This window comes from Dipodomys merriami, unplaced genomic scaffold (assembly GCF_024711535.1).
Source record: "Dipodomys merriami isolate MVZ:Mamm:240054 unplaced genomic scaffold, mDipMer1.0.p SCAF_1, whole genome shotgun sequence".
Lineage (NCBI taxonomy): Eukaryota > Metazoa > Chordata > Mammalia > Rodentia > Heteromyidae > Dipodomys > Dipodomys merriami.
In genome coordinates, this window is record NW_027202270.1 from 11,745,455 (window position 1) to 11,763,229 (window position 17,775).

Here is a 17,775-nt window from a genome sequence, read left to right on the forward strand (position 1 = left end):
AAGAGAATCCTCAGTTAGGTTCATCTCAACATGCGTTTCTTTCTGGCATATGCTATTAAAGAAAAAGAGAATTCCCCCCCCCCAACAAAGATCCAATAAAGAAGGAGGGAAGAAAGGAAGGAAGGAAAGGAGGAAGGAAGGAAGGAAGGAAGGAATAGAGGGAGGGAGGAAGGAAGGGAGAGAGGGAGGGAGGAAGGGGGGAGGGGGGAGGGAAGGAAAGTTGGGAAGGAAGGAACAAGGGAAAAGAGAGAAAGGAAAGGAAGGAAAGGAAAGGGAAGGGAAGGGAAAAAAGAAAGAGAAAAAGTTTCTTTTCATGAGCAAACATCCAATCTTCATTCTTATGGTTAGACTCAAGTTAACTGTTATCTAAGAGGTCTCAATGCTAGGACATAATCCAAGACAAACCCTGGTGATGGCTGTTCTATGGGCTTTTCCTCGTAGAGTAAATCACAAGGATAATCAATGTCCATCTTTGAAGTAAATAATAATGCTCGTATAGATCAGAGTAACCTTTTTAGCCCTTGCGGTTTTTCTTCTCAGTTCTCTAATGTATTTTAAGTAAATTTAAATGTATTTTAAATAAATTGCTAATGCTATTATTCCCAATTCAGATATATGGAATTAATTACCCTAACTTCTTTACAAAGACAGTCCCTCTTCCACTGAATGTGGATCTATCACATTCAAACCTAAAGTGTAAGAAATAAAGAACATCAAGGTTTGACAGAAAGATCGGACAACGTTTCTACTCAGCATTCGTCACTCTCTAAGCAGATGACACTGGGCTGGCAAAGCAGAGCCCTTGCCTGGAAGACAGTGCCCCTGGGTTCAGAGTTTTGTAACGTAATCAAACAAGTACCCGCACCCCCAAAGTGTGACTAAGGTGGAGAAACAAAATTGGGCCACGTATCAGGAAAAAAAATGATTGAAATCAAACCAAAGAATGTATTGCTTGTGTTTTGGGGTGGGGGTGTATGGCCGCAGAAAGTTTGAATGACCTTGGTAGTGATTATAAAGACATGTACTAAAAAATTGTGAGCATGCTAATAATGAAAGCTATTCTGGAGTTAGAATTCACAGAATTCAGGAAGTGAAAAGAAAGTAAGGCAGAGGAAGGGTTGTTGATGACTCGCATGCTACGCCTGGACTATTATGCCATTACCTTAAGGAGGGGCCAGAAGAAAGGAAACTGAGAAGGGTGGCTGGGGCAGTCACTCTGGATTTGAATTATGAGTCTCGAGCTTGAAAGAGCTTTTCCAAAATATCAGGAATGTTGGGTTGGAGGTAGGATGAGCTACACTCCCACTTAAGGATTGGTATGAACTGTACAGAGAGAGCAGAAACAGAATGGGAAGAAGGAAGGAAGAGAGCAAGGAGAAATCAGAATCACAGGATCAGTCATATGAGTACACCAATGGTTAGCTATATGACATTGCCCCAGTTGTTAGGAAATGGAAAGACTTGGAAAAAATTATATTAAGTGAAGAAAGCCAGGCCCAAAGAAACATAGGCCCCATGCTTTCCCTTATTTGCAATAACTAGCATATGTCTGAGACAAGCAGAAAAGGTCAGATAAGTTGATGTTAGGGAAATGAATGCCAAAGTAAGGATTCAAATGGTTTTTCTTTCTTGCGATTGTTTCTAACATATTTATAAGATGATTTCTTGTTGGTTTGTATGTCCCTCCCCCCATGGTATAACCCCTGTTTTCACTGTATTTAATGTTGGTATACTTTGTGAAGGGAAAAAACAAATAGTTTAAATAAGGATACAGGTGGACCCATTGCAACAATGAGATACACAAGACGTTATATTGAAAAAAGAACTTTACAACCTTAGCAGGGGGAGGGGAGAGATGGGAAGGGATGGGAAGGGGAAACAAAGGAGGTGGCAACAATCGCTTGATAAGAAATGTACTCATTACCTTGCCCAAGTAATTGTAACCCCTCTGTACGGCATTTTCACAATAAAGACAAATCAACAGAAAAAAAAAAAAACTACACCAATGGTATATGAGCCAAAGAAGGATCAAGACCTGGGTCTACTGGGTCAGGTCATTCAAGGTCATTGATCTTTTGTTATTCTGTTTTGTTTATTTTGTGATGGTCCTAGGACTTGAACTAAGAACCTCTCAATATCACTTGGCTTTTTTATATATAACATATATATGTTATATCTAATACATAATAGGGATTATATGTATGTGTGTATATATGTATATGTGTATATGGATGTATTCATACACACACATATATATATATATATATTCCTGCTATATGTGCAAGCCACCAACGCCCACCTGATGGAGATGGTTCACAGGTCTTTAACAGTAAAGTTTAAGAAGTTGTAATCACAAACTGAGTGTAGTGAGTTAAAGTCTGAAGAGATATGAGATGTGTTATCAAACAAGCCATTACTATACTCTTGTCCCTTAATCTGCAAGGTACTTGAAAGGTAAACTCAATAAAGATGTTAGAACTCTTCAGTCAAAATAGCACATGCCAGTAAAGTTAAAAATTGTTCAGGAGGCTATGTATTGATCCTTAAATGATACATCAATGCATTGTTTAATTAATTAAAAATGTAAAATTTTGCTATATGGAAAGTGATATAATCAGATTCATATAGTATTGGAAGTTAATTCTCTTTCTCTTCTTCCTGTGCCACCATTTGGATATTTGGAGAGTTAATCACTCTGATCTACAGATGCTAACATCTTACTTTGAAGGGGGGCAGGGGGAAAGAAAGAGAGAGAAGGAGAAGGGAGAGGTAAAAGGCGGGAGCCGAGAGAACCAAAAGGAAGCAAAGGAGGGAGGAAGAAAGGGATGGAGGGATGGGGGGAGGTTGAGGGAGGAATAGAGGAGCAAGGGTAGGAAGGAGCTGGAAGAGTATCCAACTAGTTCAGATGAAAGGTGTGAATAGCTAAGGCAAAAGCCACATTCCACATTATGTGACTCCATGGAAATAAAGGAGCTAGGAAGTATCTTGAGTCCTGAGCACAGTGAAGAAATTATATAGGAGTTGTCCATAATTTAAAGTAAATTTCATGCTGCCTATTTTAGTTGACTCAAGGAAGTGGATCTACCTAGAAAGAAATTTATCTTGTCGTGAGGAAATAGGGCATTTCTTTTCTTTCTTTCACAGTTAGAATCTTGAAATATGCTTTTTGTTTAACTCAGAACTCCATGTCATTTACATTCATAAAGATGTCATTCTTTAGCCTGATGCTTTTGTTTAGTGTACTCCATACAATTGTTTTAGCTTGTATGTGGAATACTATGAGGCACATGCATAAGAATGTGTTTTTGAGGGTGTAGTCTGCATGTATAAGCAAATTCAGTAAAAATGAATGTTATTCCTTGATTATGAAACACTGGGTAGCCAATGAGTGATTCTAATGCATTCATGAACATTAGACCAGAGCATAGTGAGCATGATATTGCTTATGCTAGCACTAATTGCTGTGATCTATGATGAGGGCCATAGGAGCAATTGAAATTCCTGGAGAATACTGACAAAAATGCAACCACAAAAATGCTCTAGGCTGAGTATAGTAGCTGACTCCTGTAATCTCAGCTACTCTGGAGGCAAAGATAGGAAAAACACAGTTTCAGGCTGGCCAGTGCCAAAGGTTCAACCCTATCTGAAAAAAAGACTGGAAACATGGCTCAGTGGTAGAGCTCCTGCCTGAAAGTCAAAAGTCCCAAGATCAAATCATAGTACTACCAAACATGAAAAGAAGAATAAAATACCCTCAAGTTATAAAGAAGCCAGAAGTCAAATTACTTCTTAATAAATAAATTTAGTACAGATAAAAATATGTGTGTATGTGAGTGTGTGTGTGTATGTGTTGTGTGTATAGCTTTCTTTTGGGGGGGGATTTTTCTTATAAAAAAAAAGATTGAGGCTCTCATTTCATGGATATAGCTTTTATTTGAAACTAAAGGATGTTTCATTTTGTGTGTAATTTTTTAGAGGTAAATTTATCAATAAAGTTTATTCATCAATGAAGTTATTTAGTGACCTTGAAAACTCAGATGAGCAATATGATATCAAAATCTGTTGTTTTCCATATTTTGTCTCATCTTACTGATATATGATAGGAACGTTTCTCTCAAGGCCAGAACCAAATAGTTTAGGTCTCCCATTTTTTCTACACTACCTATTTAACCCTAAAAGTTATAAACCCATAAAAATGATTAGAATAAGTTCAAATACATTTAGCTTTCATTGGCATTAGGATAAAATATACCTGGAAAAAAGCCTGTAGAAAACATAATGGTTCTGTATTTTCCATTAATAATCTGGAGGTAATTCATGTTCTATTCACTAAAAGCCCTTGAAATAACAGTTGTGTTTTCAAATAGGAACAGCAGTTCCAGTTCTAAATTGGCTTATTCTCAGGAACAATAAAAATCATCCTAAAATGTTCAACAACGCAGGCAAACACAGATGTACAGTTTAGAGACCTTGGATTATAAGAACAAAGAAAGAACCCATTTTTTTTAAGTTTGAACTGAAAGTCTTCAGTGGCATTGAATTACAATCCAGGATTAGGTTTCTCCTAGGAAGACTGATTAGATCCTATTCCCAGTAAGATACTGGGAACGGGATATTTCTGCCATTACTCACATCTTAACAAATTATTTAACAAATAACTGGTAAGAACTCGCTAGGAAATTAGAGTGTATATTCCTAATCCAGCCACTGTTGTCAGTTATGAACATTTATTTAATTCCCTTAACAGAAAGTATTTTGACACAAGAAACCAAATATTTTGACCCATTTTCAATTTATAATCCACAAGGCTTCTAAATGACATTTATTCTACTTTGAAGTTCAAAGTAGGAAAGATTTTGAAATGATTTTTTATGAGGAGACCATGATATGACATTCTATTTTACATTGCATATGCAGACTTAGGTACATATAATGCTACTTAATATATGATGCTTTAAAAAAAACAGACTCCATTAAGTACTATTTTGCCATGGTATCTGAAACTGAGCTATATCTATACTTACAATTTTATGTTGTCCAAACTCATAATTTTTACTTCTGCTCCACGAGTGTAGTATAAGGTTAAAAAACTCATCAAGTAATGTTGCTGGTAGCTCACATCTGTAATTCTACCTACTCAGGAGGCTGAGTTCTGAGGATCCAAGTTAAAAGCCAGCCTGGAAATAAAGTTGATGAGATTCTTATCTCCAATTAACTACCAAAAACTGGAAGTAAATCTGTGGTTCAAGTGGTAAAGTGCTAGACTCGAGCAAATAATCTCATGCACAATCCAGACCTTGAGTTCAAACCCCAGAACTGGCACACACACACACACACACACACACACACAACTTCATTAACTGTTTCTAGAGCATTTTTCCTTTTTCTCTACAATATCCAATGTCCTGATTTGCTGGCTGGGTCTGAAGTTCTCTCATAGGCTTAGCTAATAGTGTCTGCTTTCCCTCTGAAAAGTTACTACAAGCAATAAATTATCCAGCCTTGCCTATATTGCATAATTTACTTAAATTTGCTCAATTTCATAACGCTTCATTTTCAGTATTTATACAATGGCCATAATTATTCCTAAGTTTTATAAAGAATGGCATGCATATGAAAATCATGACCATTATTTTACATATGCAGAATTATTCCCAGTGGGGACGAGAGGCTCAAATAAGCCCCTTTTGTAGTTGCATTAATCTTCTTCCAAGAAACTAGTTGTATAATTTAATAAACTTCCATAGCCAGAAAGAAGAAATACTTCTGCACCTAAAAAGCCATCTGTTACCTGCTTATTACACTGTAGCCAGAATCTAATAAACATCCCCTTAAAGAAGTGGATAAATTATACTGCCAAACTCAAATTGCTATTTGAGGTATGTAACACGGTTTGAATTGATTCACACAAGAGGAGAAAGAAGGAGAAATAAAATACTTTACAGTACTTTAGGGTTCCTTTTATAGTTACTTGCTCTTTTCTAAATTATTTCGATTTCTAGGACGGTCAAAGGGTCATCATTAGTTTTATTAAAATATTTTTTCTATTTTATTATCCTAAATGATTTAACTTAACGTGTCAATTTATGAATACACTACATCTTGGTCATTGTCATCCCTTCCATTAGTCCCCTCCCCCATGTTTAGTTATTTTTAAAGGAAAAAAGAGATAGGAGGCTCTCAGTTCAACAAATATAGTCTGGATGTGGAGTACAAATGAAAGGTCATTCTGGAGTGCATGTGTCCTTTACAAGGTGGTATCTCTGGGCTACTAGGCTCCAGCTTGGGAAGCCAAGGCCCCGAAGTTCTTGCTTCATAGTCAGAGTAGCAAGGATCAGGCCACATTTTCACTCATGCAGAATGATGGCTTCTACATGGGTGACTTGACAGCTCTTCTCCATCTCCATCAGAATCATCTGTGCTACTACTTACCATCGAGATGACCAACCTCCATCCCCTGTGAAGGTCTAACTCAGTGGATTACTAGTGGCTCTTAATGATCAACTGCAGGAAATTCATGGACACTAGATCATAGGACATTTTCCTATACAAATAAGACAAAAGCCTGTAGTCTGGTTGACTTCAATTAACTTTCTTGGGCCTAAACAGAGGCAGGAAGAGATGACAAGCATTATAAGCCCATAAACCTTAACAAAATGAAATGGCACCAGGACATCCGTGTTGAATAAAACTAACTCTTTTGGCAAACCCTTGCTGGAGGTTGCAAACTTCAGCTCTGGAGTTGGCTGTTGCAGACTGCCCTTGAAAGGTGATGAGAAGCCTGTGTTTTCAAACAGGAGTGGTGGGCTGGGAAGGTCATTTGGGGAAAACCAGCATCGTTACTTTATTGTAGCAAGCAGAGCTGTAGTCTGTGAATCTGAATTTGTTACCGATCATTTTTACGGTTTGTGGACAAAGAGGAGCTGTAGTCATAATTATAATAGCTTTTAATGATCTTCTTAGAGTGACTGTGTGGGCTTGAACAAAGAATACAGAACGATTTTCTATGCATAACATTTCCAAAATGCCATAACTCTGTAGAAGAAATGGCTATGTGTTTGGAGTATGAACTAGTGTTTCTAGAACCCCCAGAAAATACAGATTTAGAGGGATTCTTAAGAGCCGTCTAGTCCAACATTAACTTTTACCTACCTATCACCACACATAAAACCTAGTAAATCAGAATGATTTGATTAAAATATTACTTTTGATAACTAGACCTGAATATCTCTCCACAAGCAAGTTGCTGTGAATGTGAATGACAAACATTCAGAAAAAAATATATTTGTTGAGTGCTTGTTCAACGTGCCTTGTTGAAATTATCTTATTTAATCTTAATGAAATCAGAATTCTTTAGACCAATAAAGGAATTAGATGAGCTTATCAGTTATCTCAGCTACTTGGGAGGCAGAATGGGAAAGATTGTGGTTTAGGGGCAGTTGGAACACAAAAGTTAGGAAACAGGTCTGGTAGCACCTGTCTGTGATCCCATCTATGCGGGAGACAGATATCACAGGATCAGAGTCAAGGCAAAAATGTGAGACCATATCTGAAAAGGAAGCTAAAGCAAAAGGGGCTAGGGGTGAGGCCTGCTAGGTGGGTCCTAGTACTCAAGAAGGAAGACAGAAGGAAAGGAGGGAGGGGGGAGGGAAGAGAAAAGGAGGGAGAAAAGGAGGAAGGAAAGAGGAGGGAAGGGAAGGGGAGGAGCAGGGAGAGGAGGGAAGGGAGACTTAAGTTACTCAATTGAAATACAATTACAAATAAAAGACATAACCAAAATTCAAAACCAGGGCTGTGACTCTAGGACTGATGAAGAAACAGCACCACGATCAAACTCCCAGAATGATGGTCCAGATGTGTTAAAGGGAAAAAAAGTCTGTAATAATCAAACAATTCACACATTAGTCAAATAGGACTTTTTAGAATTAGACAGTTATAGTTTGAAGTCTGTTTCTATGTCTGTCATCTAGGTGAACAGTGGAGCTACTCCTTGATCCTCTCTAGCAGATGGGAAGACATGTCATTAAGTGCTTGTCAAGTTGATATGTAAAGTACCTAACAAACCTTTGCCATTGGAGGAGGAACTAAAGAAAGAGAGAGAGAGGAAGGGAGAAGGGAATGAGGGAGGGTAGTTCTTAATTTTTGCTCATTGCATTTGAAGATATCTTGGATTCATTTCAGTCTGTGGCCTATTCTGAATGGTGTGAAGAATGTGCTTGAATATGCATATTTATCGTGGTTAAAAGGAGAGACTGCCCGCAACAAGAAAAGACAGTGGCCCATCAATCAATGCAGCTGTATCCCACTAAAATCTCAGGTTGGGGAAGAAAGAATAGAAATTCTGTGGTAGCAGTTTCTAAGCCAGTCCTGTATTGTGAATGCTCCATAGCTAAGTCTGAGACCCAAATAAATAACATGATTTGACCAAGATCACATGAAGAGACAAGATTAGAGCTGGGATCAAAACAGTACCTCATGACTTGAGTTGAGCGTTCATGTGCATTTTGCTGTGTAAAGGATATGTGCTAGTGTAGCAGTTTATTCATGAAAGTACTTTAAGTGACTTTGAGCATACTATCTTAAGGAAATTATGTGAGCTAGGTGAAGCCAGGGCCAGGGTAGAAAAGCCATATGAATTAAGATGTAATCCAGGGACATTTTTTTTCTGCAATGGCACAAATTATCTTGTCCTCTTAAGTTCTTGATCTTACTTCTTACAAAAGATTTTCTTTTGTAAGAAAATTTTCTTTTTGTAAGAAAATGCTTAGCATTTTATTTACAGTGGTTCCCTTTCCCCAAATCATCCTCCACCTCTGCTTTATTTTTATGATACTAGTATTTTCCCACATACATCATATATTCCTTATTTTTGTGTTTGTTGACCAGCCCTTCACAATAATGAAGGTGAAAGAGGGCAAGGATTTTTGTCTCTTGTTCATTGCTTGGAATTCTCATTATTTAGAATAATTTTGAGTGCATAGTCAGGGTTGTCTTATTTATTAAATGAGTTCATGGAGACTAGGATACTGAATTACTATATAATATGTAATCCTACTCATTTAAAATAAAATGTAGAAAGCAAATGTAATGATCTCTTGCTAAGTTTTAGCACTTGTTAAAATGAGTTTTAAAAAATCATATTCATCTCCGGGCATTGTAATCCTGGCAACACAGCAGGCTAAGATCTAGATCATGGTTTGAAGCCTTCCCAGGCAGGAAAGTGCATGAGACTCTTATCTGTAATAAACTACTCAAAAAAGCCAGAAGTGACACTGTGGCTCAAGCAGTAGAGTGCTCACCTTGAACAAAAGAAACTCAAGGACGGTGCCCAGGCCCAGAGTTCAAGCCCTAGAACCAGCAGCAGAAAAAAAAAAGATTATGTTTATGCAACTGTGGGCAGGAACAGGAGGGAGAAAGTGGGGAAAAGAGAAGAAAGGGGTGACATTGTCCAAAAAGAATTGTATTTACTACTTGACTTATGAAATGGTACCCTCTCTGTGCAACACTTTAGTAACAATAACATTATATTAAAAATAATGTTCATACTGCTGGAGGAATATCAATACCAAATTTCAAACTCTATTATAAAGCCATAGTAATCAAAACAGCTTGGTATTGGCATAAGAATAGACCTCAGGACCAATGGAATAGAATTGAAAACCCAGAAATGAACCTACAGACCTATAGCCATCTAATCTTCGATAAGGGAGCTAAAACAATAGAATGGAAGAAAGACAGCCTCTTCAGTAAATGGTGCTGGCAAAATTGGTCAACTACTTGTAGAAAACTAAAGCTAGATCCTTATATATCACCCTGCACCAGAATCAACTCCAAATGGATCAAAGACCTCGAAGTCAAAGCAGACACTCTGAAAACATTACAGGATGGAATAGGAGAAACCCTAGGTCTCCTTGGCTCAGGCTGAAATGTTCTGAATAGAGACCCGGAAACACAACAAATAAAAGAAAGGTTGGACAAATGGGATTGCATAAGGTTGCAGAGCTTCTGCATGGCAAAGGACATAGCTAGCAAGATTAATAGAAAGCCCACGGATTGGGAGAAGATCTTCACTAGCCATATAACAGACAAGGGTCTCATATCTAAAATATACTTGGAACTCAAAAAATTAAATCCCCCAACAACAAATCCTCAAAGAAACAACTGCCCAATAAATAAGTGGGCGAAAGACTTAAAGAGAAACTTCTCTGAAGAAGAAAGAAGGATGGCCAATAGACACATGAAGAAATGCTCAACATCCCTAGCCATAAAAGAAATGCAAATCAAAACAACATTGAGATACCACCTCACTCCAGTTAGAGTGGCAAAAATCAAGAACTCTAACAACAACAGATGCTGGAGGGGATGTGGACAGAAAGGAACCTTACTTCATTGTTGGTGGGAATGTAAACTTGTTCAACCACTTTGGAAAGCAGTATGGAGGTTCCTCAAAAGACTTCACATAGAGCTCCCCAGCAATCCCACTTTTGGGCATTTACCCAAATGTTTACAAACAAGACCACACTAAAGCTACCAGCACAACTATGTTTATTGCAGCCTTATTTACCATAGCTAAGATATGGAACCAGCCCAGATGCCCCTCAGTAGATGAATGGATCAAGAAAATGTGGTATATATACACAATGGAATTCTATGCCTCCATCAGAAAGAATGACATTGCCCCATTTGTTAGGAAATGGAAAAACTTGGAAAAAATTATATTAAGTGAAGTAAGCCAGGCCCAAAGAAACATAGGTCCCATGGTTTCCCTTATTTGCAATATCTAGTATAGGTATGAGTCAAGCGGAAAAGGTCAGATAATGTGATGTTAGGAAAATGAATCCTTAGATATGTATTTTAATTTTTTTTCCTTTAATGCATTTGTTTCTAACGCATTTATAAGATTATCTCTTTGTAGCTTTGTGTGTCCCTCCCCCACAGTATAACCCCTGCTTTCACTATATTTGATGTCAGTATAACTTGTAGAGGAGATGGGGAAAAACAAGTCGTTTAAGGATACAGGTGGACCTGTTGCAACAATGAGAAGTACAAGTTGTCATGTCGAAAACGAGCTTTACAATGTTGGTACGGGACGGGGGGGGGGGGAATCGGGGAGGATTGGGTGGGGGGGTGGGAGGGGAGGCTGGGAAGGGATGTGAAGGGTAAACAAAGGAGGAGGCTGCAATGCTTGATAAGAAATGTATGCATTAACCTGCCCATGTAATTGTAACCCCTCTGTACAGTGTGTTCACAAAAAATAAAAATAAAAAATAAAAATAATAATGTTCATATACAAATGTATACTTAGAGGGGAACTGAGTAAACTGTGCATAAGGGAAATCTGAAGAAGAATACAAACAGGGATTGGGCTTTAGGCTTTTGATTTCCGTTCTGTATTTATTATTATTATTTTACTATTATACTTTTAAGTATATGTACAGAGAGGTTTCAATTTAATATGCCAGTTTATGGATACGATATAAGTTGTCAGCATCACCCCTTCCATCCTTCTCCCTCACCTCTGCCAACCCCACCCATGCCATCAATTTCCTAGTTCCATTTTCATATATGTACATTGAGTAGCATAAACATATTTACCCGCCCTTCTTCTCGCCATTCTTCTACCTCCGGCCTCTATATCACACCCTTTCAGACAAAACGTTTGAGCTTGCTGGTATTCTTTCATTTTGTTAAACTTGATTGTTACAACATGGAAATCTACCCCTGTGTTACTATACTGAGTTAGTCTGATCATGTGTGTGTGTGTGTGTGTGTGTGTGTGTGTGTGTGTGTGTGTGTGTGTGTGTGTGTGTATGTGTGTGTGTGTGTGAGTTTTCAAATATGTATATATTGTTTTCCATTGTAATGTATATTTTCCTTTATGTGAAAAATCACAGGACAGTTGAGAAAAGGAAAGGAGAAAGGTGGGAGAAAAAGGAGGGAAGACGGAGAACAGCCCTCAAAGTTCTGCCTCTGTGGCTGGACACCCTTTAGGAGTCTCTGCTTCTTGTCTGGACCCTTTTTAGTCTAAAGTAAAGATACAACATTTTAGACAAAGAGCCTGGTAAAACTCAATTCTTTTATGTCCAGAAGTGCATTCTTTGCAGGATTGGTTGGAGAATTGTCCAGGCAGTCTGCTTAATTTCAGTTAACTGCATCATTTTTTTAATTGTGAAAATACTGTACAGAGGAGTTACAACTACATGGGGAAGATAACGAGTACATTTCTTATCAAGCATTGTTGCCTCCTCTTTGTTTCCCCTTCCCATCTCTTCCCATACTCCCCCCACCTCCCCCCACCTGATCCTCCCCCACACACATCAAAGTTGTAAAGTTCGTTTTTCAACATAATAACTTGTACATCTCATTGTTGCAATGGGTCCACCTGTATCCCTAGTCAAATGATTTGTTTTTTTCCCTTCCCCTCCACAAATTATACCAACATCAAATAGAGTGAAAGTAGGGTTATACTGTGGGGGAGAGACATAAAAAGCAATATAGAAATCATATTATAAATATGTTAGAAACAATTGCATGAAAGAAAAAAAACATTTGAATACTTATCTTGGGTTTCATTCCCCTAACATCAACTTATCTGACCTTTTCTGCTTGACTCAGACATATACTAGTTATTGCAAATAAGGGAAACCATGGGACCTATGGTTCTTTGGGCCTGGCTTACTTCACTTAATAGAATTTTTTCCAAGTCTTTCCATTGGGCATTTACCCAAATGATCACAGACAAGACCATACTATAGCTACCAGCACAACTATGTTTATTGCAGCATTATTTACCGTAGCTAAGATATGGAACCAACCCAGATGCCCCTCAGTAGATGAATGGATTGAGAAAATGTGGTATATATACACAATGGAATTCTATGCCTCCATCAGAAAGAATGACAACTGCATCATTTAATTTCAATTTCTCATCCATTCTAATGGTCATTCTCCCATCCTGAGTTCCCTTTTGCTATTTTTCTTTTTTTTAATATATATAGCTATTGGTAATATTAAGGTGATTTACAGAGGGGTTACAGTCACATAACTGAGGAAATGAGTACATTTCTTTTTGAACAACATCACCCCTTCCCTTGCTCTCCCCTGTCCCCACCTACAAGTTGTATGGTTCATCTTCACCATAGTGTCTAGTGACATCCTTTGTCTCGCCATTCCTGTGTTCCCCTTAATCTCCCAAAACAAATCAACTTAAAAAAACAAGACAAACGTTACAGAAAACAAAAGCAGCAATAAATTATTATTTTAAAAACTCATTTCCAGTTTTTAGAACTCATTTCGATAAATATTATATGATCATATGCCTTGAGCTATTAAGCCTTTGTGATCGTCTCCAAATAATATCCTCCTTTGGTTTCACTGTGTGACTATCTAGAGACCTGTATAACTTATAATGTTCCTGTGTATTTTTTTTGTCTTTTACCATCCAGTGTGTTTAATTGTAGATTTGTAGGTACAGTCTAGTTACCACAAATGAGGGGAAACATGCAGCCTATGTGGTATATATTCAAAGGGGAATTCTATTCCTCCACTGGAAAGAAAGACATCATACATTCATAAGGAAATTGAAAGACTTGGAAAAAATTATATTAAGTGAAGTAAGCCAGACTCACAAAAACTATTTTTCTTCAAGTTTATCTATCTTGTTGCTATCTTGGAGGAAAAAAAGGCAGAGAGGGAAAACTTTATGTTTGTCATTCCGTCAGTTATCTACAGATTAAAAGCTATGCCAGAAAGTGTATTTGAGGAATTACTGGGATAATTCAATATCTGTACACATTGTATAATACTCAAATTGAAGTAAATATACCTAATATTCAAACACTTATGATTCGTCTTTTATGGTGAAAATATTCCAGATCCTTTTCATCAGCTTTAAAAATAAAAGCAGCCCATGATTATCTATCACCCCTCTATTCTGCAATAGCACCCCAGATCTTCTAACGTCTCAAACTACAGCCTTCATACCATGGTCTTCCTCTGTACCTCCTTCCCTGGCCCTTACTCTCCCAGCCTCTGATATACTCCATTCTACTCCCAGCTTTCAGGAGGTCAGCTCTGTTTTAGCCTTCATTGGCCCTCGCTGCCATCTTCCTACTTCTGCCTCTGTCCTAGTCTTCGTTGTGTGGTCCTCAGTACCCATTGTGTCTGTGGGCATTTTCCTGGACAAATAAAACTATGGTACAGAGATAATTCAAGACTAGCAAAACAGATCAGCAAAGACTCCTAGCCAGCATCCTCATTCTGTGTCTGTCTCATGCATCTGGAGTCACATGCCCAGGACTTGTGCTCCCCATCCAGCTATCTGTGATGCCCAGGGGGCCACCTCGTCCTTTAGATTTGGCAAAAGCCCTGTCCTTGCTCTTGCTGTACAGATCTGCCCCCTTGCCCATCTCTTTGTGGTTACAAAGACAGCCACAGCATTTTATTCCTCACAGCACAATTAAGTTCGTTGCTCTTTATTTTCTCCACTGCTGAAAGAGGACAAGGTCTTCTTAAATCCTAATGGACATCTGTAAAATCCCAAGAATCATGTGATTTTTAGCATGAAATGATTCTGCAAAGCACTCTAGAGCAATCGTTATTGCAAACTTCTGGTCTAAGTGTACAGTATTTGAAAATATTTGCTGTCAATGAACATTATAAATCCAGCCATCTTGTTCCATGATAGGATTTATTTCAGCCTAGTAGCTTTGGTTCTAAAACGGTTTTCAGTGATCATCTCTTTACATCTGTTTATCCAACCTGTTCTACTCAAGGAGAAGCTTTAGGAGGCCTGAGATAAAAGGGAAAAGCCGGTATGGAGATAACAAGGGTAATGATATGAAACAAAATAGACGAGCTAAGCACCTCTGGGACTCATGTCTATCTATAATCTTGGCTACTCAGGAATCTTTGGTCTGGAGGATCACAATTCAAGGCCAGTAAGGACAGAAAAGCCAGAGAGACTCCATCTCCAAAATACCTAGAAGAAATCAAGGCTGGAGCATGTATCAAATGGTAGAGCACCAGTGTAGCATGCAAGCTGAGCAAGCCTGAGGTCCTGAGTTCAAATCCTAATTCTAAAATAGAGAAGAATCGAATCCAGAACCAGAACACATGGGATAAAATGATTACAAGAGGATAACACATAAATTAAAACATCCTTCACTTAGAACTGTCAAATGATGGAAGAGGTTGCCTGGAAAAACTGAAGAATAATGGTTTCTGTGGTTAGCAGTAGATCTGGTATGATTCAGTGGCTGATTATATTAGGATTTCCTTGATGGACTAAAATAGAACAGATGTAGTAAGTGGTTCCTCCTCCATGAGTCTGGGAAAAGCTTAGACTTCTATGTCACTGGAAAGAAATGTAAAAATTATTATGAAGAGCAAGAACCTTTTCTACTCTAAAATGGCTGATGAAGCCATCTCAACCACCAGTAGGAGGTGATGAGAACTGTTTTTCAAAGTACAAAATTGAGCACAGCTGATTTTTTTTTTTTGGTCGATTGTAGGCTTGAACTCAGGGCCTGGGCACTGTTCCTGAGCCTCTTTGTGTTCAAGGCTAACATTCTACCACTTGAGCCACAGCACCACTTCCAGTTTTTGGGTAGTTAATTGAGGTAAGAGTTTCACAGGGACTTTTCTGCCTGGGCTGGCTTTAAACCTTGACTCTCAGATCTCAGCCTCCTGAGTAGCTGGGATTACAGGCGTGAGCCACCGGCAATCGGCTTGATTTTTTTTTAATGATAAATTTTCTTTCTTTTAATTATTGTCTCTCTGTTTTCTTTCAGGCTTGTAAATTTTATAGTTCCCAGTGGTATGTAGTAAACTACAAATACGAACGATATTCTGGAGACATTCGGCACCTACCCCGGTAAGAATTTGTGATTGGTATTGTTTAGGATTTTCCCATGTAGACTGTGTACTCTGCTCCGTGATATCATTTATGAGCCTGGGTACTTGACTCTCATGTCAAGGTGTGTTTTACAAAATTTATAACTGAGTCAAGACAGAGGGTGTTTTGTACAAAAATGTATGGTTTACACATTTGGAGTTTGGTGCAAGTTACTAATAGTCCCTCATTTAATTGATAAATAAAAATGGGCTTGGGATAGGTTTTTTGTTTTGTTTTGTTTTGTTTTTAGTTTGTGTGTTTCTGTCCGGGTACTGAAAACTGTCTTTTAGCTTTTTGTTAAGTCTGGTGCTGTACCACTTAAACCCCAAGCTCCACTTCCAGCTTTTTGATGGCTGACTAGAGGTAAGAGTTTCAAGGACTTTCCTACCTGAGCTGGCTTCAAACTGCAATCCTCAGATCTCAGCCTCGTGGGTAGCTAGGATGACAGGCCTGAACCATTAGTGTCTGGCTTTGAATTAAGTTTTAAAGTGAATCCATCCTTCCCTCATTCCGTCAGGAGCTGCCTTTTCAGTATGCAGTGCAGGTGGACGTGGGCGGGCCAGCAGGGCCCAAGTGTTTCTGAGTACATTCTCTACCTCATTCCATTTTCCACTGGTGTTAAATATTTTTACTCTGCAGGGCCTAAGGTCAAATCAGCTCCATAGAAGTGACGTCTAAAAGTTAGCAAAGGGAAAACAAACAGTTCACTTTTCCCTTGGTTCTTGGGAACCTAAGGCCTTGAGGAAAGTGACTTGGCTCTGCTTCTCTTCAAACATCACCTCCATAGAGTAGGTCATATTTACTGCCTGGCTTCCAACCGAAGTGAAAAGCCCCAAAGGGCTGGGACTATTTCGAAGAATCCTCTGGATCCTGGGGGAATTTCTGGTGAAGAGGAGATGTGCATTAATGATTTAATGATATATGGACTGAATGAACTGTGCAAATAGCAATCTCCTTCTTTCTCTCTCTCTTTCTTTCCTCCGCTCTTTCCTTCTCTCTTTCCTTATCTCTCTTTCTTTCTTTCTTTCTTTCTTTCTTTCTTTCTTTCTTTCTTTCTTTCTTTCTTTCTTTCTTTCTTTCTTTCTTTCTTTCTTTCTTTCTTTCTCTCTCTCTCTCTCTCTCTGCCTGCCTGCCTGCCTGCCTGCCTGCCTGCCTGCCTGCCTGCCTGCCTGCCTGCCTGCCTGCCTGCCTCCCTCCCTCCCTCCCTCCCTTCCTTCCTTCCTTCCTTCCTTCCTTCCTTCCTTCCTTCCTTCCTTCCTTCCTTCCTTCCTTCCTTCCTTCCTTCCTTCCTTCCTTCCTCTTATTTCTTGATGGTAATAGAGTTTGAATTCAAGGGCCTGGATTATGATCTACCTATTTTAGGATTGCTAGGATGACAGGTGCATACCACTACAGTCAGCTTCTTTCTTTCAAGCTGAAGTCTCGTGGACTTTTCCTCCCTGGGCTATCCTGGAACTGTTACCCTTGCAGTCTCGACCTCCCACATAACTTACAATGGCAGGCATGGGTTCTGTACCAAGCTATGGGTTGAAAAATGTTCTTCTGGCAAACGTTTCTTCCCAGGTTGGTCTTGAACTGTGATCCTCCTTTTTTTTAGCCTCTTAAGCTAAGCTCACAGGCCTGAGTCACTGGAACCTGGCTGAACAGTAAGTTTCAGAGCACAGGATTCCTCTGCTTAAAAGAGGTGATTTGAACTGGTAATGACCAGTCTATTGGCTCATCAAACTGAGGTGATAGAACTAATCCACAAGAGGGCTGGGAAGGTGGCTCCGTGGTAGAGCACTTGCCTTGCATGCATGAGGCCCTGGGTTCGATTCCTCAACACCACATAAGCAGAAAAAGCCAGAAGTGGCACTGTGGCTCAAGTGGTAGAGCACTAG

General features: G+C 38.8%; 1 protein-coding gene across 6 annotated transcripts in view; it reads left to right on the forward strand.

Annotated features, from left to right (window-relative positions):
• The window catches only part of Dock10 (dedicator of cytokinesis 10), a 204,911-nt gene that overhangs the window by 68,725 nt on the left and 118,411 nt on the right, over positions 1 to 17,775 (forward strand). For all 6 annotated transcript variants that reach the window (XM_070015913.1, XM_070015915.1, XM_070015920.1 and 3 more), the window contains exon 4: positions 15,792 to 15,874. In XM_070015913.1, coding sequence (XP_069872014.1) covers positions 15,792 to 15,874 — 83 coding nt within the window. The remainder of the gene's footprint in view (positions 1 to 15,791; positions 15,875 to 17,775) is intronic.